At 40.5% G+C, this 23,048-nt stretch overlaps 2 protein-coding genes across 2 annotated transcripts in view; both read left to right on the forward strand.

The window, feature by feature from the left end:
- Nucleotides 1-994: 994 nt before the first annotated feature.
- Nucleotides 995-23,048, forward strand: part of LOC134650142 (uncharacterized) — a 53,170-nt gene continuing 31,116 nt past the window's right edge. Inside the window, exon 1 of the mRNA XM_063504999.1 lies at nt 995-1,055. Coding sequence (XP_063361069.1) covers nt 1,029-1,055 — 27 coding nt within the window. The 5' untranslated portion in view covers nt 995-1,028. The remainder of the gene's footprint in view (nt 1,056-23,048) is intronic.
- On the forward strand, nt 2,128-3,273 carry LOC134650601 (uncharacterized). The gene is made up of 3 exons (XM_063505552.1): nt 2,128-2,269; nt 2,357-2,392; nt 2,465-3,273. The coding sequence occupies exons 1-3, from the start codon at nt 2,207-2,209 to the stop codon at nt 3,233-3,235; spliced, it is 870 nt and encodes a 289-aa protein (XP_063361622.1). The 5' UTR covers nt 2,128-2,206; the 3' UTR covers nt 3,236-3,273.

The following is a 23,048-nucleotide window of genomic DNA, read 5'->3' on the forward strand; positions in this document are numbered from 1 at the left end:
TATAAGTAATACAGTGTGTATAAGTCCCAAGTATTTAGGCAAATCAACTTTTAGACCGACACTAAGATTAGTGTAGTAACTTCAATCGAAAATTTCGCTAATAGATACATAATATATTACTTTTGTATAAATTTACGTTAAAACAAGGAAATTTTTCTCTCTGATAGACCTAAAATTTAGACAAATCTTAAATTGGGAACGAAACTTGTGGGTAACGACAGATACGTGAAAAGTATCGCTATAAAACTCGATTTGCCCATTCAATATAGCCATGGTTGAACATGTTGTGATGACAATGAGCTACAAGCGACTCAAGAATGCCGGCGCAAGATTAGTGCCCACGCACAACCTTGTCAAAACTAGACCGTCATACATCACGAGAAGCAAAACGCACAGCTTAAGAACAACTACTGCCTCAAATTTATCAACTGTTTAAAACAATAGCAACGATTTCACACTAACTACACGGTTTTTAAAAGCAACCTTCATGCTGTCGACAATAATGAAACGAATTGATTTTTAGATTAACCGAATCGACCCCAATTATTTGGAATGCAGAGCGTTTAAGGGCATTTTACTTTACAATAGTAGGTTCCATTAACAGGAATTATAATTATATTTTACAAAGCTTGGTTACAATAACATTTGTTATTAATACAAATCTTAAAACTTGTAAAAAGAGAAGAAGAATTACAGATATCATCGTACCATTCGTACCTAAGATGTATGAAATGACAGAGTATAATATAGCCATACTTAACTAACGAATTAAACTTGATTTAACTACGCGTAATTTATGCCATAAATTTTATGGACAGATTTTGAGATTGACAGACTGATCACCGTCAGCCCGCGCGCCGCGGCGGTTTACTATGAAACTTACCATACAATAAAATTTAACGAATTCTTTAACGATGGCAACAGTTTGGTACAACCGACCCTTAGTGGACTTGCCGATATTGAATCAGTAAATAACTATTGGTTTGTTTTCCAGGTCCAGCCGCTCACCGACACAACTGTGATGAAAAATGTATAAGCAGGACCTTATTTTACTGGTGAGTGCATTCCAAATTCTATTAGATTATATTGAACTTCGGTAAAAATGGTAAAATGAACATAATTATTATTATATGAAATATATATGATGATATTGATGATGAAATAGGCTACGTCAGCCACCTGAGAGCTCACGATCGTCGCTCTCACTAGCCAGTAATTACATACAAAGCGCGGTATTCGGAAAACAAGATCCGTTCTAGACTAGAGAACGATACGATATGTACTAGATACGTTATAGTTTAGATTTCAACTAGTTCTCTTTTGCAGCTCAATTCGGGCAACAAATGTCACTTTTACGTTAAAATATCGTAATAATATCTTGTGGAAATCATTCAAGAGTATCTCCAGAATCGCGGAAATGTCAAATTTGACAGGCTAGATCGTATCTTGGTGATGTCTAATATAAGTAGTTCAAAATCCGAATCGAGCCCAAACTCAGTCGCTGAAGCCGAAACGGGCCGGGACTTCACTAACGCTCGGTCAATTAACAATTCTTAGATAACATAAGTAGTTCCCTGCCAGCCTGACGGAAAAGAAATCGACCATGTAACGCTACATACCTACGCATGCACAAATTGGGTGCAATGCAACTTTTTCTTTCAATTCCTCCACTTCCTCACTAATCTTGATTGACGGAAGGCCGATTCTGATTTCATTCTTTGTTAAAGAAAGGACGCTTAGCATAAGGACTTTCGTACATTGACCCGCCTGTTGCTATTTCTATTGCACATAATTATATTGCTGTCCCGCTCGCACAATGTCATTGGCCTCCTGCATCATGGGAGAGCGACAGCAATATAATTTTCGCGCGTGCAATAGAGATAGGAAAGGCGAAATTCCTCGTTCATCGTTTCTTTAATTATGTCAGCGCCTCAAGCTTAGCAATAAGTGCGAGCGAGATGCCTAATGTCACGGTTCTGATTGTATTTCGCGACCACCAATCAGCGTGAGCGATCTTCAAGGTCTCATCAAAACAAGATCAAACCCTAAACAAATTGTTAAATCAGAATCGATCCCTGGCCACTTCGAGATATTCAATTTACTTATCAATTAAAATGCAACGAGCGAAACGATGACTTACAGGTTGCTGATTGAACCTAGACTTTGTTAGAATACTTTTCGCTCATGCAGGTAATGTAAGACAAACATGAGTTTCAATTTGTTTTGTTCAGTTATCACTGTTGCTACTTGGAGCTATGGTGTTTTTGGGGTAAAAAATTATTGAAATATTATATTATTAAAATGTTTGTTTTAAAGTTTTCTTATACTTAAATAAATTTTAACATTTTATCAACAGCTCTATAATAAGGACGTAGTTTGCGTCTTGGATAAGGTAATGTTAATATAAATATTAATGTGTTATTATTAAATTTTATGATTAATTATTAATAAAGCCCATTTGTAGGGCGAAGAACCTGTATGCAAAGTCCTTCGAAGAAATAATGAAGTAAAAGCCGCAACAGACGATTTTATTCCATCATATGACCCTTACATACCAAGATCCAACGTAAAGTTGTACTCTTGCTCCGAAACAGAGTGCAATGCATTAAAACTAGAATCCATATCTCAGATCACATCCCCCACTATGTTCCTACAATCGTGCTACTTAAAAGCGCCTGAGAAGTACGAATGCGAGAAAGTAAGATATAACTATTTAAAAAATATCGACAAATTACTTTTCTTGAAAAATACTATGCCTGACAAGCAGTTTTACATGGTTGATTGTTTAGTTTATAAGAAGGGTGAGCGTATTTGTCATAGCAAGGACAATGTTGACTCTCATGCTAAATTAGTAGACGCTGGGAATATAGTCAAACCCAACGAGTCAGCCATTCTGTCGCAGGACGAATTTGTATGTCAACAGAGCACTGAAGGAGAAGTCCTCTGCGATCTCAACCCTTATATACCTTTAGCAACAGGTCTTAAATTCAAGGAATCCCCAAAAATTGTACCAGAAGTTCTTCTAAAAACTAGGACATTTTTCGTCCTGCTTAAGCTAAAGTGCTGGAACCCTTGGTGTGGATACACAGGCCGAGTATTAAAAACAAGGAGACAATCTTTTCCTTACAAACCTCCCGGTGGTGATATTTACCGTTGTTTCTATGCTAAAGGACAACAGAATTGCAAGAGGATTTCAAGCATATATGAGGAGCGAGGTTCACTAGTGGGTGAATAATATTGCTTAATAAAGTTGCGTCTAAATAGTTTCAAAAAGCCTTTTTGAACCAGTCCTAACCACATTTTCTTGGAATGAAATACCATAAGGTGAAGTGAAAGTGAATCGGGTCACACTGGCCGCCATAAAATTACATACGGTGGTCCCATTATGTTATTATTACGATTGATTTCGTCATCGCAACAAAGGACTGCGTTCTGTTCTTTCCCAATTATTGCGTTCTATATTTTGGTCCAATGAAGTTTGAGACGTCGCGTCATATCTAAGAACCCAAAATGTTTCTGGTCAAAATAATTGCAATGCATATCGTATTCAAATTCTCTTGAGTCATAACCAGAGATCGGACAAATAGGCGTCATTGCTCGCAATAATGAGGACATGACTCCAAATTTGATTAAATAATTAATCATTTAATTATTTTATTTAATTTCTTACCTGAGATTTAATTTTGTTCCCTAGTCAATAAATAGCACTTAAATATATTTTTGATATAAAAAAATGAGTACCTACATAAATTTTGGAAAACATACTGATTTTTTTTTATAAATTTAAATTATAAGAAATCATTGTGTTATTTATTGATTAGGAATCAAAATTAAACCTCAGGTATGAAATTAATTAAATGATTAATTATTTCATCAATTTTGGAGTCATGTCCACATTATTGCGAGCAATGTCGCAAATTTGTCCGATCTCTGGTCATAACCAGGGAGCGTACATTTCATGCCGGTTTCGTCATAATGACGTATTCATATAAACACACAGGATGTTTCAAAAAACGTAGTGACACAACTTAGTAACCGGAAACGTAGTGACTTTTATTTTATTTTTAATTATAGGCCACAACTTTGTCCATCCTGTATGTAGGTTGACGTCATACGCCTGTCATCGGCATGAAATGTACGCTCCCTGGTCATAACTAAACTAACATTAAATTAATTTTAAACCGTAAAATTTAATGTTAGATTTTTATTCACTCGCACGACGTGTTTATATCGCTTCAATCGCTTTTAGGAGTAGGTCATACGACTCATACGCTGTTCGCTAATGATTTTAACATAAAGTTGAACCGTATAATAAATTTGATGAAACACATATCGTTTAAAAACCACGCCCGCTTATTTAGTCTCAATAACTAAGTATCGTTACACAACATTACAATCGAACGGTATCGGTATAATGATTTCCTAATGTGCTGAGATGCATTTCAGATAACGCGTCCTTCTTTGTATTCAGTGCTATACAAATCCAATCACAATATTAGATCTAGATATTTGTTGGTAAACAAATCGATGTTTAAATCGGCGGTTCAATTGTATTATTACCAGACAGAATTGCCACAAAAACTTCTATGTCTGAATATTACGATTGACAACAGGCTCCCTAGCTAAGTGAGCTCTTGGCAAAATTCCGGGATAAAGCTTTCTATATTAAGGACGATTAACGCTATAACGATCCGAGTCCGGGCAGAACCGTCCCACACTTCGTTTTTAGGGTTCCGTAGCCAAATGGCAAAAAACGGAACCCTTATAGATTCGTCATGTCTGTCTGTCTGTCTGTCCGTCTGTCTGTCCGTCCGTATGTCACAGCCACTTTTCTCCGAAACTATAAGAACTATACTGTTGAAACTTGGTAAGTAGATGTATTCTGTGAACCGCATTAAGATTTTCACACAAAAATAGAAAAAAAACAATAAATTTTTGGGGTTCCCCATACTTCGAACTGAAACTCAAAAATTTTTTTTTCATCAAACCCATACGTGTGGGGTATCTATGGATAGGTCTTCAAAAATGATATTGAGGTTTCTAATATCATTTTTTCTAAACTGAATAGTTTGCGCGAGAGACACTTCCAAAGTGGTAAAATGTGTGTCCCCCCCCTGTAACTTCTAAAATAAGAGAATGATAAAACTAAAAAAAATATATGATGTACATTACCATGTAAACTTCCACCAAAAATTGGTTTGAACGAGATCTAGTAAGTAGTTTTTTTTTATACGTCATAAATCGCCTAAATACGGAACCCTTCATGGGCGAGTCCGACTCGCACTTGGCCGCTTTTTATGAAAGCATAACGTGATCACCGATCACCTATCATAGAAAACGAAGTGTCGGACGCCCCGATAATTACACTTTATAACACTTTTGTGCCCCACAATTAATTCCTCGAATAAATTTCAGTATTTGATTATGTACCTATACGAGGACAGCAAAACTATTTTTTACACAGAATAGATCCCAAAAGAAATCATTTTTCATGTTACACGCCTAAAATAAACGCAAATCAGTTATTACGTGCGTCGCCTGCGGCAAACAATGGCGACAAGAACTATGCGCCCGCGCCGACGTTCCGTGGAAAAACGACAAGGTAACAACCATGGTTTTAGTTTCTTAGTCCGTAGGTACTAGGTACTACGTAGGTAGGTACCTACGTCAGCCAACGGGGTATTTTAATGTGCATAAAAAAGGCGTTTTTTCTGTGGATGTCGTCTGTAGGTACTTTTTCTGTGTAGTTATGTACATATAAAGTGCGTCAATTTTTTTCTTGGAAATATCCTGTCCTAAAATATAATAACAAATATGATTTAGTGAATCGCGGGGATTTACTATATGGACCACTTGTATGTGCACTTAAGCTTTTATCATACCAGCCACATTACTGCACCGATTGCTCTTAGTGTTGCTCGGAAGTACGGCCGCACAAAAACACACAATACGCATTCTTGCGAGATTGTTAACAGTGAGAATTATTAGCCACCGATATAATTAACAGATAATCAGTACCATTGTCAGACACTTTTAAAAAAACTCGTCTTTCCTGTAATAAAAAAGTGAATAGGAATGTAAGAAAGTCATTATAGGCCTAGTCATTGATTTGACTAATATTACAGCATAGGTTTTTCTACTTTTATGATAACAGTACAGCCATGAAATAGATGGGAGCCATATCACCTTTTCTCATATTCTTGAGTCAAATTGAGCCCCATATGACATAACTGAGAGCACTTGGCTTTAGGTCACTAGATTCTTCGTGACCGGTTACAAATTATACAAATCCTGACACCTGTCATTCGATTTATTAATTTCTAGTCGGTTTTAGGTATAAAAATGCATTAAAATGGCTATTTTTCCGCCTGCCTGGGATTAGACATATAGATGAAATTAGGAATCCATGAACCAATGTAAATCCGTAAATAGATGCCTCAAGAAACAGAGTATCAATTAAAACATGTAGACTAGACAAATTGGCGTGTATCGCACTAAAGATCGCACTGCTCGTGATCCGTAGGCATTATCACAAAATCGTGATTCCGATTTGAATACATATCGCAAATAATTTTATATGCAAATTTTTAAAATGTATTCAGTTGGCACTTTATTTGACCTTATTGTCAGTGGCAGGGATCGGATACCGGTATTTTTTGTATGGGAACGGAAACGGTATTTTTTCGTTCTTTGCTAATTACTTCATTTCTAATTAGCCAATCTAATAACACGAAGTCGTAACCTAAAAACACAACTGAGTCCTACATTTCGAGTATAAAATAATTCGAAAAATATGGTTATTTCTAAGTTTTTGCAAAAAACCGGTTCCGATCCCTGGTCAGTGGATCACCCGAGGCAGAGGCACATCCAAAAATGAGATGGCGAAATGGCCTGGACTCATTCTGTGGCGACTGGCGGGAGCATGCACAAAGCCGTGACGAGTGGCGAAAGACAGGGGAGGCCTTTGCCCAGCAGTGGGACACAATATAGGCTATAAAAAAAATGTCAGTGGATTTTGGAATGTTTGGAACGTTAAGATGGTCGTGTACTCGACTGTAGTTAACAGATTATAAAGAGGCGGAGGATTTTGTGACCGATGGAATGCCAATGGCTCTCGCCGCCGAGACAAAGAGCGAATGTAGAGCGAGTTTAGAGCTACTTATTAATGCTTGCGTAATTTGCGACCGTACCGTAGGGCTGCCACGCGCGATCGCATTGGATTATGGTTGTCAACCTTGAGGTTCATTGGTAATAAAAACCGGCTAAGTGCGAGTCGGACTCGCGCACGGAGGGTTCCGCACCATCAACAAAAAATAGAGCAAAACAAGCAAAAAAACGGTCACCCATCCAAGTACTGACCCCGCCCGACGTTGCTTAACTTCGGTCAAAAATCACGTTTGTTGTATGGGAGCCCCACTTAAATCTTTATTTTATTCTGTTTTTAGTATTTGTTGTTATAGCGGCAACAGAAATACATCATCTGTGAAAATTTCAACTGTCTAGCTATCACGGTTCGTGAGATACAGCCTGGTGACAGACGGACAGCGGAGTCTTAGTAATAGGGTCCCGTTTTTACCCTTTGGGTACGGAATCCTAAAAAGTGTTGTTGGGTCAAACGCATTTAAGAATTTAGATATTTGTGACTACGTACGACTTAGATCGGGAGTTTGTCCGTCAGAAGATAACCTCCTGATATGGGGAATCGGACGACAAGATGATACATTCTGAATGTATGGAGCCCCCAAAGAACAATACACAAGAGACAGTGTTATTTGTGCTCAACGATGTGCACTGAGGAAGGTCTCCTGAGAGAGCAGCTACACCCCGAGGGCTAGAAGTGGCAAAGTATTGGCAATTGTTTTTCTCTTCTTCACGTGCCCCCCCCCCCCCCCTTCCAGGAGGTTGGCGACCATATGTCTCTCTATGTTCAGTCATGCGAATTGGTATATCTATACTCTTCACTTTTAACCAGTCTCTTATATTTTCAGTCCATGATGTGCGCCTTCTACCGCGGCCACGCTTCCCTTAAAATTTCCTTCAATTATTAATTTCAGCATTTTTTTGTTTTTATAAAAATCCCTACACACGAAGAGTGACAACCCTAATCGTAAGCTCCCCGGTGCAACCGCCACTCTCACGCTGACCGTTGGTACTCGTATACACCCACTAATTTAGTTCTAACTCGATTTTACCGCGGGTAACTATTAAATCGGCCCACTTGCAAAATCATTTTTGTGCAAGATGTTTATGATCAGATTTCTCTTTGATCTTCTAATTATCATACAACGTTTTAAGCGGTTGGATGCCCGATACCAATACAAGTTCTAGCATGAGATAAAAATATATATTTTCCTCCAATTGAAAGGGGATGTAAAAAACCCTAACCTAAGAGGAGAAATAAATAAAAGAAAATAATAAACTTCGTTCTATCGATAAAAAAATCAGTCGGGTCCAAATTTTAATAATAGGTACCTACCGTTTATTATTATACATTTTTAAGATTATTACACCTTCCCGTATACTTATACTTGTTACGATATTTATACGATCAGAATTGGGTTCAAAAACGAGTTCTACTAAGTGCTGATTCAAAAGCAGTTTGTGATGTAATAGCTGATACAGGTACCTACTCTTATCTTACTCAACCGACCCGATACAATTAGCTTTTTAGGGTTCCGTTCCGTAACCAAAGGGACCCTATTACTAAGACTCCACTTTCCGTCTGTCTTTCACCAGGCTGTATCTTATGATACGTGATAGCTAGACAGTTGAAGTTTTCACAGATGATGTATTTCTGTTGCCACCATATAACAACAAATACTAAAAACAGAATAGAATAAATAAATGTTAGTCCCATAGATAAACGAGGTTTTTTGCCGTTTTTTGGGTAATGGTACGGAACCCTTAGTGCACGAGTCCGACTCGCACTTGGCAGGTTTTTTACTAAACACATTATATAGATCTAGCATCTATCGTTTGACTTTATTAGGCTTAGGCAGGTACCTAACATGATCATTCGAGATGACGGGACGACTTGGATTATGACACCGTAAGATTGTGAACCCGTTAGTTTATAATCTAACGTAGGTTAGGTTAGGTTAGATTATAATGTTATGTATGGTAGATTTGTAGGTAGCTCGGAAAGCTACAAGTACCGACATATTTATGAATAAACGCCATGACAGTCCAAATCGGTGTTTCATTGCTCGAACATATCATTGGCGACGGGATCGGTATTTTGGTGTTAAAAACCTATTTAGTTACGTTTTTTTTAGTGTTTATTAGCTTGTGTACAATGCCTCTCGGAAAGTTGGAGTGTTTTCGTGTCGGGTCAGACTGGGATGCTTACGTGCGCCGGGTTAAGCAATTCATCGCGTTAAACGAGATTGACGACACATTACACGTGGCGTCACTAGTAACTTTAGTCGGAGCGGAGTGTTATGAGCTTATGTGTGATTTGTGTGCACCCGCTAAACCCGAGGACAAAACATTCAACGACTTAGTCAAGCTAGTAAGCGAGCATTTGGAACCCGAGAGATCGGAAATAGCGGAACGACACATCTTCCGTCAAAGAAAGCAGCTACACGGTGAAAGTATACGCGAATATCTACAGCATTTAAAACATCTGGCCAAAACGTGTAACTTCGGGGCACAGCTAGAGATCAACCTTCGCGATCAATTCGTGTCGGGGCTGCTGAGCGATGAGATGAGGTCGAGGCTATTTGCCGTGCGGGCCATCGACTACAAGCGCGCCGTGGAGCTTGCTCTGGCGCTGGAGGCAGCAGAGAAGCACGCGGCGGTATCGGTAGGCGCTCCGGCGGGCGCAGCGGCGGGCGCTTCGGCGTCGGCGTCGACGCCGCCGGACGACGGGCTGCATCGCGTGGGAGCGGCGCGGCGGCGGGGCGCGGGCCCGGCGGCGGCGGCGACGGCCGCGCCGCGGGCGCCGTGCGCGCGCTGCGGCAAGACCGGTCACGCGGAGGGCAGGTGTCGGTACAAACATTTTTCATGCGACGCGTGTGGTGAAAAAGGCCATTTGAAAGTGATGTGCAGAAAGGAGGTACCTAAAAAGTCATCAAAAGGTCAGTACTTTTTAAATGATTCTGATTCGAATGATAGTGATTGCCATTTTTATAAAATTGACAGTGATGTGGACATTGGGGACGGCCCCTTCTACGTAACGCTTACAGTGCAGAATATACGATGCAAATTTGAAGTCGACACAGGTAGCAGAATTGCGGCTATATCTAAAGACTATTATGATAGGTGTTTTTCCCATTTGCCTTTACAAAATAAAATGTTACGTTTTAGGTCATACATCGGAGATCCTATCGAGACAGTAGGATATTTGGATGTAGAAGTAAGATATGGTAACAATGTGGATAAACTAAAGTTACATGTAATTGAGAATGGCGGTCCGCCTTTGATGGGCCGTACTTGGATTAGACGATTAAATTTAAAGGTAACCGATTGTATCAATTTTCAAGGTGAGGACTCAATGGCAGAATCTCTTAAGCAAGAGTTTCCAGAAGTGTTTGCTGGGGGGTTAGGCACGTTCAGGTCGCGACTGCAGCTCCGTCTCAGGGACGACACACCGGTATTCGTTAAGGCACGGGCGCTGCCGTTGGCGCTTCGCGAGCGTGTGGAACGGGAGCTCGATCGCTTACAGCGGGAGGGGGTTATTTATAAAGTCGACAGATCGGAATATGGGACCCCTATAGTGCCTGTAATAAAAGCAAATGGCACCATACGTATCTGTGGCGACTATAAAATAACAATAAATCCGCGATTAAAAGATTTTCATTACCCGCTGCTGCGGATCGAGGACCTGTTTGCCCTTTTGGGCGGAGGCGAGCAGTATACGAAACTGGACCTGTCTAACGCCTTTCAACAATGTGTTTTGGAAGACGAGTCACAGCCGATGACGGCCATAACCACTCACGTTGGTACATTTGTATACAAACGCGTCCCGTTCGGAATAAAGTGTATTCCCGAAAATTTTCAAAAGATCATGGAGGAGACGTTGAGTGGTTTGCCGTCGACGGCCGTGTTCGCCGACGATATCTGTGTAACGGGGAAAGACAAGGCAACGCATATGTCTAACTTAAGAGCGGTTTTACAGAGATTAAAAGAGAACGGTTTACGAATTAATTTTGCTAAATGTCAATTTTTTAAAGACTGTTCACGTGCGTTGAACATACGACTACATCAGCAGCAGAGCAAATTGGGACAACAAAACCGCCGACTACGGAAACGCACACGAACGTAACTTTTAATTGTATAGAATCACTCATATGCAGAATTTTTGTATAAATAGAATAATCATTGTAAATAAACCCTCTTTTCTCATTTGGACTCCGTGTTTACTTCATCAACCAGGTTACTCTCCGTCACTGTGGCATAAGACACCTTCACGCCTCAATTAGTTGCATGAGTCTGTGTAACTAGCAGTGACTATCCAAAACCCGTTTACCCATATCCTTCCAACCTTCCGTCTGTACTCGTAGGTCGCAAAGGTGCAGACATCCCTGTTTATTATATTTATTTATATGTAAACTGAATCTATGGTAGGGCTAGGGAATTAGGGTTGTTTAGGGTTGACTAGGGCAGTAGGAGTTAGGCATAATAGGTTTACAGCTCTCCCATAGATAAAGTTGGTTGAATCCCTTCCGGATTTAACATTTGGTCCTTCGAGCAACTTATGAACCGCGGCCCTCTTTGTCCCTTATTTGATTTGACTGACTGACACTTTGGAAAGCTGTGTACTGGTGTACTCAAAGCATCAGTGCGTGGTGGACTGAAGTACCTATACGTTAGTGTTCCCTGAGAAGGTACCCATATAGTAGCAAATCGGTCGCTGGCTTCCCACAAGCGGGTTCCACCAGTTGATTGAGAGTTGAGTTGCACATACTATATGCGAGGGCGCAGGGTCACTGACGTATTGACGTTGTAGGTAAATAGGAGTAGGTTAGGGAAAGTAGGGCATCAAGAAAGAAAAAAGAAGACTGAAGACACAATGGACGTGTTGCAGATCAACGAAGTAATCAAAAGCCAAGAAAAAGACTATTTGGATATCGAGAGGATATGGGATAACATCAAAAAAGACTCAAAAACACGTAAAACGCAGAAATACATCGACGAGAGAAGAGCATTACTGGACAGCATTTACGAACGCGCATTACAAAACCACAAGTTATTAGAAGATCAAGAACTAATGTCGACTCACAGATACATAACTTGCCGTTACTTCGACTCAAACATACAAAAGTCATATGACGCGGCTAAGGAACACTTGGCAGCACACGAAAAATATTTAAAAACACAAATTGACATCAAGTTGCCTCAAGCAAGTGGGCAAGACCACAAAACAAAAGACAAGACAACGACGGAAGGCTTTGGTACGACGCCAAAGTTACGAGGGGCGTTCAAAATATTCTCGGTATTGATATCTTACGACCTCTTCTAAAATTTCTTTCGTTACTGGCCGCTAAGGTTTATTCATTGACATTAAAAAAAAGTATAATTCGAACCGAGATAGTCTTTTGTTTTTCTGCAATTGCTGAACAAACATGAACATCCTGTGCGAATTGACAATGTTAACTAAATTAGAACATCGATGCGTGATAAAATTCTTGACAAAACAGGGTAAAAATCAAAAAACCATAAAAGAGGAAATGGATTGTGTTTACCGTGAGTCTGCTCCTTCTTTATCTACCATTCAAAAGTGGTCAAGCGAGTTTAAACGCGGAAGGGAGAGTATTGAAGATGACCCTAGACCTGGCCGGCCTGTAGTAGCTACTTCACAAGAAAATATTGATAAAGTGGAAAAACTTATATTGGAAGATGGTCGAGTGAAGGTAAAATCTATAGCACAAGTAACCAATCTCTCTATTGGTACCGTACATGATATTATACATGACCATCTTAATATGTCAAAAGTAAGTGCAAGATGGGTTCCGCGAATGCTGACTCGGCTTCAAAAAGACATGCGTGTAGCTTGTTGTTCCGATTTTATTGACCTGTGCGGTGAAAATCCTGATGAGGTGCTGCAAAGAATAGTTACTGGAGATGAAACCTGGGTTCATCATTATGACCCAGAGAGTAAACAAGAGTCCATGCAGTGGCACATTAAGGGTTCAGCTCATCCCAAGAAGTTGAAGGTCATCCCTTCAGCTGGCAAGGTCATGGCCACGATATTTTGGGATTGTGAAGGAGTATTACTAATCGATTATAAAGAAAAAGGTGTAAATATCACAGGACAGTACTACGCTAACATTCTACGTCAATTAAAGGATGTAATTAAAGAAAAGAGGCGAGGAAAGTTAACCAAAGGTATTCTGCTTCTGCATGACAACGCCCCCGTCCATACTGCTCATATTGCCAAGGCAGCTATTGTTGAACGTGGGTTTAAAACTGTTACTCACCCACCGTATAGTCCGGACTTAGCCCCCAGCGACTTCTTTTTGCTCCCCAATCTTAAAAAGGATCTGCGTGGAAATAAATTTTCTGACGATGAAGCATTGAAGGCGGCAGTGGAGGAGCATTTTTACACGAAAGATAAAAAATATTTTTACGAGGGATTAAAAAAAATAATTGATCGATCTTTTAAGTGTATGAACATAGGGGGGAGTATATTGAAAAATAAAAATATCAAACTTTTCGTACTTGTTTGTTTTCATTCTCATACCGAGAATATTTTGAATACCCCTCGTATTTATCCAAAAATATCGACTTAACCAGCTCAAGAAAAAGTTATCAACTGCACAGACCGCTATTGTCGAGAAAAAACCGGCATGGCACTTACAAGGACTAGTAAATAGTCTAGAAAAACAATTTCAAGAAATAGACGACAACCATATGTACTTACTTATGGACCTGTCTAACGCCTTTCAACAATGTGTTTTGGAAGACGAGTCACAGCCGATGACGGCCATAACCACTCACGTTGGTACATTTGTATACAAACGCGTCCCGTTCGGAATAAAGTGTATTCCCGAAAATTTTCAAAAGATCATGGAGGAGACGTTGAGTGGTTTGCCGTCGACGGCCGTGTTCGCCGACGATATCTGTGTAACGGGGAAAGACAAGGCAACGCATATGTCTAACTTAAGAGCGGTTTTACAGAGATTAAAAGAGAACGGTTTACGAATTAATTTTGCTAAATGTCAATTTTTTAAAGACTGTTCACGTGCGTTGAACATACGACTACATCAGCAGCAGAGCAAATTGGGACAACAAAACCGCCGACTACGGAAACGCACACGAACGTAACTTTTAATTGTATAGAATCACTCATATGCAGAATTTTTGTATAAATAGAATAATCATTGTAAATAAACCCTCTTTTCTCATTTGGACTCCGTGTTTACTTCATCAACCAGGTTACTCTCCGTCACTGTGGCATAAGACACCTTCACGCCTCAATTAGTTGCATGAGTCTGTGTAACTAGCAGTGACTATCCAAAACCCGTTTACCCATATCCTTCCAACCTTCCGTCTGTACTCGTAGGTCGCAAAGGTGCAGACATCCCTGTTTATTATATTTATTTATATGTAAACTGAATCTATGGTAGGGCTAGGGAATTAGGGTTGTTTAGGGTTGACTAGGGCAGTAGGAGTTAGGCATAATAGGTTTACAGCTCTCCCATAGATAAAGTTGGTTGAATCCCTTCCGGATTTAACATTTGGTCCTTCGAGCAACTTATGAACCGCGGCCCTCTTTGTCCCTTATTTGATTTGACTGACTGACACTTTGGAAAGCTGTGTACTGGTGTACTCAAAGCATCAGTGCGTGGTGGACTGAAGTACCTATACGTTAGTGTTCCCTGAGAAGGTACCCATATAGTAGCAAATCGGTCGCTGGCTTCCCACAAGCGGGTTCCACCAGTTGATTGAGAGTTGAGTTGCACATACTATATGCGAGGGCGCAGGGTCACTGACGTATTGACGTTGTAGGTAAATAGGAGTAGGTTAGGGAAAGTAGGGCATCAAGAAAGAAAAAAGAAGACTGAAGACACAATGGACGTGTTGCAGATCAACGAAGTAATCAAAAGCCAAGAAAAAGACTATTTGGATATCGAGAGGATATGGGATAACATCAAAAAAGACTCAAAAACACGTAAAACGCAGAAATACATCGACGAGAGAAGAGCATTACTGGACAGCATTTACGAACGCGCATTACAAAACCACAAGTTATTAGAAGATCAAGAACTAATGTCGACTCACAGATACATAACTTGCCGTTACTTCGACTCAAACATACAAAAGTCATATGACGCGGCTAAGGAACACTTGGCAGCACACGAAAAATATTTAAAAACACAAATTGACATCAAGTTGCCTCAAGCAAGTGGGCAAGACCACAAAACAAAAGACAAGACAACGACGGAAGGCTTTGGTACGACGCCAAAGTTACGAGGGGCGTTCAAAATATTCTCGGTATTGATATCTTACGACCTCTTCTAAAATTTCTTTCGTTACTGGCCGCTAAGGTTTATTCATTGACATTAAAAAAAAGTATAATTCGAACCGAGATAGTCTTTTGTTTTTCTGCAATTGCTGAACAAACATGAACATCCTGTGCGAATTGACAATGTTAACTAAATTAGAACATCGATGCGTGATAAAATTCTTGACAAAACAGGGTAAAAATCAAAAAACCATAAAAGAGGAAATGGATTGTGTTTACCGTGAGTCTGCTCCTTCTTTATCTACCATTCAAAAGTGGTCAAGCGAGTTTAAACGCGGAAGGGAGAGTATTGAAGATGACCCTAGACCTGGCCGGCCTGTAGTAGCTACTTCACAAGAAAATATTGATAAAGTGGAAAAACTTATATTGGAAGATGGTCGAGTGAAGGTAAAATCTATAGCACAAGTAACCAATCTCTCTATTGGTACCGTACATGATATTATACATGACCATCTTAATATGTCAAAAGTAAGTGCAAGATGGGTTCCGCGAATGCTGACTCGGCTTCAAAAAGACATGCGTGTAGCTTGTTGTTCCGATTTTATTGACCTGTGCGGTGAAAATCCTGATGAGGTGCTGCAAAGAATAGTTACTGGAGATGAAACCTGGGTTCATCATTATGACCCAGAGAGTAAACAAGAGTCCATGCAGTGGCACATTAAGGGTTCAGCTCATCCCAAGAAGTTGAAGGTCATCCCTTCAGCTGGCAAGGTCATGGCCACGATATTTTGGGATTGTGAAGGAGTATTACTAATCGATTATAAAGAAAAAGGTGTAAATATCACAGGACAGTACTACGCTAACATTCTACGTCAATTAAAGGATGTAATTAAAGAAAAGAGGCGAGGAAAGTTAACCAAAGGTATTCTGCTTCTGCATGACAACGCCCCCGTCCATACTGCTCATATTGCCAAGGCAGCTATTGTTGAACGTGGGTTTAAAACTGTTACTCACCCACCGTATAGTCCGGACTTAGCCCCCAGCGACTTCTTTTTGCTCCCCAATCTTAAAAAGGATCTGCGTGGAAATAAATTTTCTGACGATGAAGCATTGAAGGCGGCAGTGGAGGAGCATTTTTACACGAAAGATAAAAAATATTTTTACGAGGGATTAAAAAAAATAATTGATCGATCTTTTAAGTGTATGAACATAGGGGGGAGTATATTGAAAAATAAAAATATCAAACTTTTCGTACTTGTTTGTTTTCATTCTCATACCGAGAATATTTTGAATACCCCTCGTATTTATCCAAAAATATCGACTTAACCAGCTCAAGAAAAAGTTATCAACTGCACAGACCGCTATTGTCGAGAAAAAACCGGCATGGCACTTACAAGGACTAGTAAATAGTCTAGAAAAACAATTTCAAGAAATAGACGACAACCATATGTACTTACTTATGGAGCAAAGTACACTCAACGACGAATATTTTACAGACAATTTATTTGAAACCGCGCAAGGTGAATACGACTCAATAATGGACATTTTACAAGAAAAAATAAACGACAATTCGACTCAAAGTATGAAGACTACATCGACGAAATTACCCCGAATTACCATACCATATTTCACGGGAGGCTATGAATCATGGAATTCATTTTACGACTTATTCAAGAAAATTATTGACGACGACTGTACTATTTCGGTAACAGAAAAAATGCAATACCTAAAGACGCATGTTCGAGGCGAGGCAGAAAAGCTAATCAAGCATTTGACAGTGAACGAGGTCAACTATAAGGCAGCGCTCACACTACTAGCGAAACGATATAAGGACGAGCGACTTATTTCGCAGACATTTATAGACAAGTTACTTGATTTACCAAAAATTCAAGTTGCAAATGCAAAAATGTTACGCAATATGCACGACTGTATCAACGAAAGTTTGGAGGCATTAAAAAATCAAAGTATTGACATTTCTACGTGGGACCCAATACTATCTCGCATTGTAAGTCGAAAATGGGATTCAGACACTAATATGAAGTATGAGGACCAATTAGAAGATCCAACTAAAGTACAAAATTTTGAAAAAATGATGAAGTTTTTGGAAAAACGCTTTAAAAGTTTGGAATCGAGCAAACCACCTCAATATAACTCAACGGGATCAACGTTACCACGGACTCAAGAAAAACCGTCATCATGGGGTGAGAAGAAAGGCTCATGTTGGTATTGCAAAGGCGAGCATAACATTCACCAGTGTTCGTCATTTAAAACGCTAAACGTCAATGACCGCATAAAAAATGTGCATGAAAAGCAAATGTGTTATACTTGCCTAATGCACGACAACAAAAAGCAGTGCGTCAGCCAAAAGTACAATAAGTGTGACACATGCGGTAAGGCTCATGCTACACTGTTACACAGAAACTTTAATGATTACTCATCAACGAAAAATCAGTCACGTAATTACGGTAATGACAATAATACAAATGGAACAAGACCAGGATCGTCTAAGTCAACATTTAGACCATCACCAAAACAGCCTCAACCAGAAAAAATTAATACGAATACATCGACTCACCAGACCGACAACAATAAAAAAACCGGGCTTCTAGCCACAGCCTTAGTACGGACGACAGCGTTAGACGGATCACCGCAGTTATTGCGGGTGTTATGTGACCAAGGATCTGAAGTTTCCTTATGCACTGAAGAATCAGCACAGCTTTTAGGGTTCCCAAGACAAAAAATAAAAGCAGAAATTAAAGGAATAGCCGATGAGAGGCCGAAAACCTCGAACTACAAGATTGACGCCACATTACGACCACGATTTTCAAGCGAGTACGCATTACAAACGTCACTGATCATACTACCGAAACTTACTGGGTCATTACCTAATCAAGATATAAAACCACTAAAGAATAAAAAAATTGAAAATAAAATACTTGCCGACCCTACTTATTACAAACGAGGTCCGATTGACATTATTTTGGGCGCAGAAGACTACAGCAAATTACTGTTACCTGGATTCGACAAGCTAGAAAACGGCGTCATCGCTCAAAATACAGAACTAGGGTGGATATTGAGCGGTCTAGGATTCACCGAAAGTTCAAAGGGACTAAAACTGACAAGCTTAGTCACGCGCTACGACGACACAGACTTCTCAAAATTTTGGGAGCTAGAAGAGGTCACAGATGACCATCAAATGAAAAACCTTGATTACCAATGTGAACAATTATATAACGACACAACACAACGAAACCCAGATGGGACCTATACAGTCAGACTTTTATTTAAGGACCCAGACCAGGACTACGGGAATACTAGACAAAAAGCGGTTGCCAGACTAATACAGCTTGAGAAAAGGCTAGGAAAAAATTCGAAATTACACCAGGAATATCACGACTTCATGAAAGAATACTACGATATGGGTCACATGACAAAAATAAACAAAGCAGACTACTACAATGGCAAGTTTTACATTCCACATCAGCCTGTAATTCGAGAAGAGGCATTGACCTCTAAACTACGTTGTGTATTCGACGCTAGTAGCAAATCAAGCAAGAATATAAGCCTTAATGACAACTTGCATAAAGGCCCCCGACTACAGCAAGAGTTAGCCACGATATTATTAAGATGGCGCAAGCATAAGTTGGTATTTATGGCCGACGTAGAAAAGATGTATCGGTTCATTAAAATACATCCAGAAGACTATACTTATCAGAGAATATTATGGAGGTGGACTCCTCAACAAGAAATAGAGGAATATGCGTTAACCACAGTGACGTATGGAACGGCTTGCGCACCATACGCAGCCGTCAAAACGCTGCAACAGTTGGCAAAAGACGAACAGCATAACTTTCCCGCAGCAAGCAAAGTCGCTGTAGAAGATTTTTACGTCGACGATGTCCTGTCTGGAGGGAACGACTTAGAGCAAACAAGGGTGTTACAGACCCAATTAACCGACATGTTGCGTGCAGGAGGATTTAACTTAAGAAAGTGGTCCTCAAATAGTGCCGAATTATTAGAAAAAATTCCCACCCAAAACACAAACGACAAAATGGTTAAGTTACCACTGGAAGAAGCAAGGAAGTCACTAGGAGTCATGTGGTCGCCAGAAGAAGACACATTTCAGTTTAAAATAACCATAACCGAAGAAGCTCAACCGACAAAGCGATTTATATTCTCTGAGATCGCTAGCTCTCCCATAGATAAAGTTGGTTGAATCCCTTCCGGATTTAACAAAGACAGTGTAAACTATCTGGGCTATAGAATTGATAAGTATGGTTTGCATACGGATGAACGAAAAATTTCTGCTATTGTTAATGCCCCGGCCCCCTCAAATGTAACGCAACTTAAAAGTTTTATGGGACTTGTTAATTTTTACGCGAAATTCTGTGCTAATATGAGCGACATTTTAAAACCAATGTACAGTCTTTTAAAGAAAAATGTTAAATGGAATTGGGACGAATCATGTGATGACGCCTTTAAAAAAATTAAAAAAGTGTTAAGCAGTGCTCCCGTGTTAGCACACTATAATCCATCACTGCCTCTAATTCTTTCGGTGGACAGCAGCCCTTACGGCCTGGGTGCGGCCCTGACTCAACGGGGCGCGGATGGCGTGGAGCGACCTCTGTGCTGCGCTTCGCGCACTCTGAACGCCGCCGAGTGCAACTACTCGCAACTCGACAAGGAGGCGCTGGCGATCGTGTTTGGAGTCACTAAGCACCACCAGTATGTGTATGGGCGGAAGTTCACATTGCGGACGGACCACAGGGCACTCAGCTACATATTTGGTAAAAACAAAGGGCTACCGGTGACTGCGGCAAGCCGTTTGCAGCGTTACGCGGTAAAGTTAGCCGCGTATGATTTTAATATCGAATTTATCCGATCAGAGCGTAACTGTTATGCGGACGCTCTTTCTCGTCTTCCTTTAGTGACTCAGAATAGGCCGGGTATGAAAGACGAGGGATGTAGCTATTTAAATTTTGTAGAAGGGGATTTTCCACTTAGTTTTAAAGAGGTTAAAAGTGAGTTGGCGAAAGACCCCCTTTTAAGTAAAATTTACGGATACGTTATGTTCGGATGGCCAAGCAATAGCAATGAGTCAGAAAAGCCTTATTTTAATAGAAAAGAATCTCTTAACATAGACCAGGGTTGTTTAATATGGGGATATCGAGTGGTTATTCCAAAATCTTTACGAGTTGCGGTATTGAATGAATTACACGGTGGCCACCCCGGTATAGTAAAGATGAAACAAATCGCGCGGAATTACGTTTGGTGGGACACACTGGACGCGGACATCGAGCGGGTGGCGGAGCAGTGCGCCGCGTGCCGCGCACAACGCCCTGCGCCGGCGCCCGCGCCTCTGCACTCGTGGCCGTGGCCAGGGGAACCCTGGGCGAGATTAAACTTAGACTTTCTAGGGCCTTTTAATAACGCGTACTATTTAGTTATAATCGACGCTCATTCTAAGTGGATAGAGGTCGAAAAAATTAAAACGGGATCTGCCTCTGTTGTAATTAATTGCTTACGAACACTATTCGCACGCTTCGGCCTGCCGAAACAAGTAGTCACCGACAATGGGCCACCGTTTTCGTCAGCCGAATTCGGCTCTTATCTCAGACGTAACGGAATTCGACACACTTTAGTAGCTCCTTATCATCCGGCCAGCAATGGCGCGGCCGAGAATGCGGTGCGTACCATTAAGCGAGTGTTGAAGAAAGCCGTTATCGAGAACGAGAAGGACGACACGGCTCTCAGTAGGTTTTTGTTCATGTACAGAAATACTGAACACAGCACTACTAAGAAAGAGCCGGCAGTGGCGCTGCTAGGGCGGCGGCTTCGCGGTCGCCTCGACCTGCTGCGGCCCGACACCGCGGACGTGGTGCGCACCGCGCAGAGGGCTAGCGAGCGGCGCAGCGAGGGCCACGCGTTGCGTCAGGGCGAGCCGGGGGCCGAGGTGCTGGTGCGGGACTACGCGCGCGGAGCGCACAAGTGGGCCGAGGGCCAGGTGCTTGCGCGAGAAGGGCCCGTATCTTATGTAGTGCGAACGAGTGACGGCCGCACACATAAACGACACGTAGATCAACTGCATTTCAGAAAGTCGAGATTTACGCTCAGTGACATTGACGATAAGGCACCCACACCCGTCTCACATCAGCCTGCGGACAATGTCCAGGTAGACATCCCGGAAGTCGCGGGGTTGCCCGCGGACGATAAGGATCAGAGTGGCGGTGAAGGTGGAGGCGAGGACGAGTATGGCACTCCCCCGGGGACTCCGACAAAACATGACGAACGTTGTCGCCGGAAAGCTGCTGTCCGTTGTTTAGAAAGATTAAAACAAATTTAATCAGTCAGAATCATTCGTCCCTTTGCCATTACGCCTTATGCGTATATTAATAAAGACCATATTGTGTGTAGTATTTTAAACTTAGTACGTTTTTATATTTGTCCGACTTAATTACTAAAAAGTTAGTTACATGCATGCTTATTACATCTGTGACGTAATAAATATGCCCTTTATTTCATAATGTAGACTACTCGTGTTTTCATAATGCTACCAATAATTATGTTATATACATATTAACATAATCCTGGCACCAATTGGACCTTGGCGAACATCGACCTAATTACCTAGACGAAAAGGTCCAAATTGTAATAGCTATCTATTAATTTGTCTCATTTATGATGAACCATTATTGTGATAGTTTAAGAAACATTTTGATTAATTTAGGGGAGGACAATGTTATGTATGGTAGATTTGTAGGTAGCTCGGAAAGCTACAAGTACCGACATATTTATGAATAAACGCCATGACAGTCCAAATCGGTGTTTCATTGCTCGAACATATCATCTCCCTACCGTCAGTTTATAATGTAACTAGCGAGATTATAATATGACGAGTGTTTACAATTTTACGGTGACAGATACATTGAACGGACAGCCAAAAATGACCTGCAGAGTAGGTTATAAAAAAATATTGGGACTTTCACTTATACCAGTGTCCCACAACTGGGCAAAGACCCCTTGTTCCTTCTCGCCATTTGAACAGGGACAGGGACTTAGATAGGCAAGTAAAAAGAACAAATATGTAGGAATATTTTGATCCTAATGTCATTCGTCTAGCAAATCTTTAGAGTATTAAGTAAGTTATACTGGTTGCCTAATTTACGTGTCACACGTCACACAAAAAAGAACAGTGTTTAGTTTCTTAGTAAATAAATAAAACAGAATACCAGTAGATAGGAAAATGCGTAAACCTATGGTTGTTATGGCTAATTTCCATACAAAAACAATGTCGAGTGAAACGCGCATTGCGCCAAATTGCATTATATTTCAGGGCCGAGCCATTTTTTATAACAATTAAGAAACTTACACGTTAAACAATTGCACTTTCGGTTTTTGCATTGCATTTTGTTTGCAGAATAGCCGTCATATTACGAGTATGATTTATGACATAAAAGATAATTATACCTAAATAATTGCAGAGAATGACGCAGGGTAGCACTTTATATGATCCTATAATATGATTAATAATTAGAAAATGCATATTTATGAACAGACTACGTAAAAAAATACAGATTTAAACGTTTCCAATCGGGTTGGTAAGGTCTGCAATTTTATAGGTCTCAATAAGCAGAATTCA

This window comes from Cydia amplana, chromosome 8 (assembly GCF_948474715.1).
Source record: "Cydia amplana chromosome 8, ilCydAmpl1.1, whole genome shotgun sequence".
Classification (NCBI taxonomy): domain Eukaryota; kingdom Metazoa; phylum Arthropoda; class Insecta; order Lepidoptera; family Tortricidae; genus Cydia; species Cydia amplana.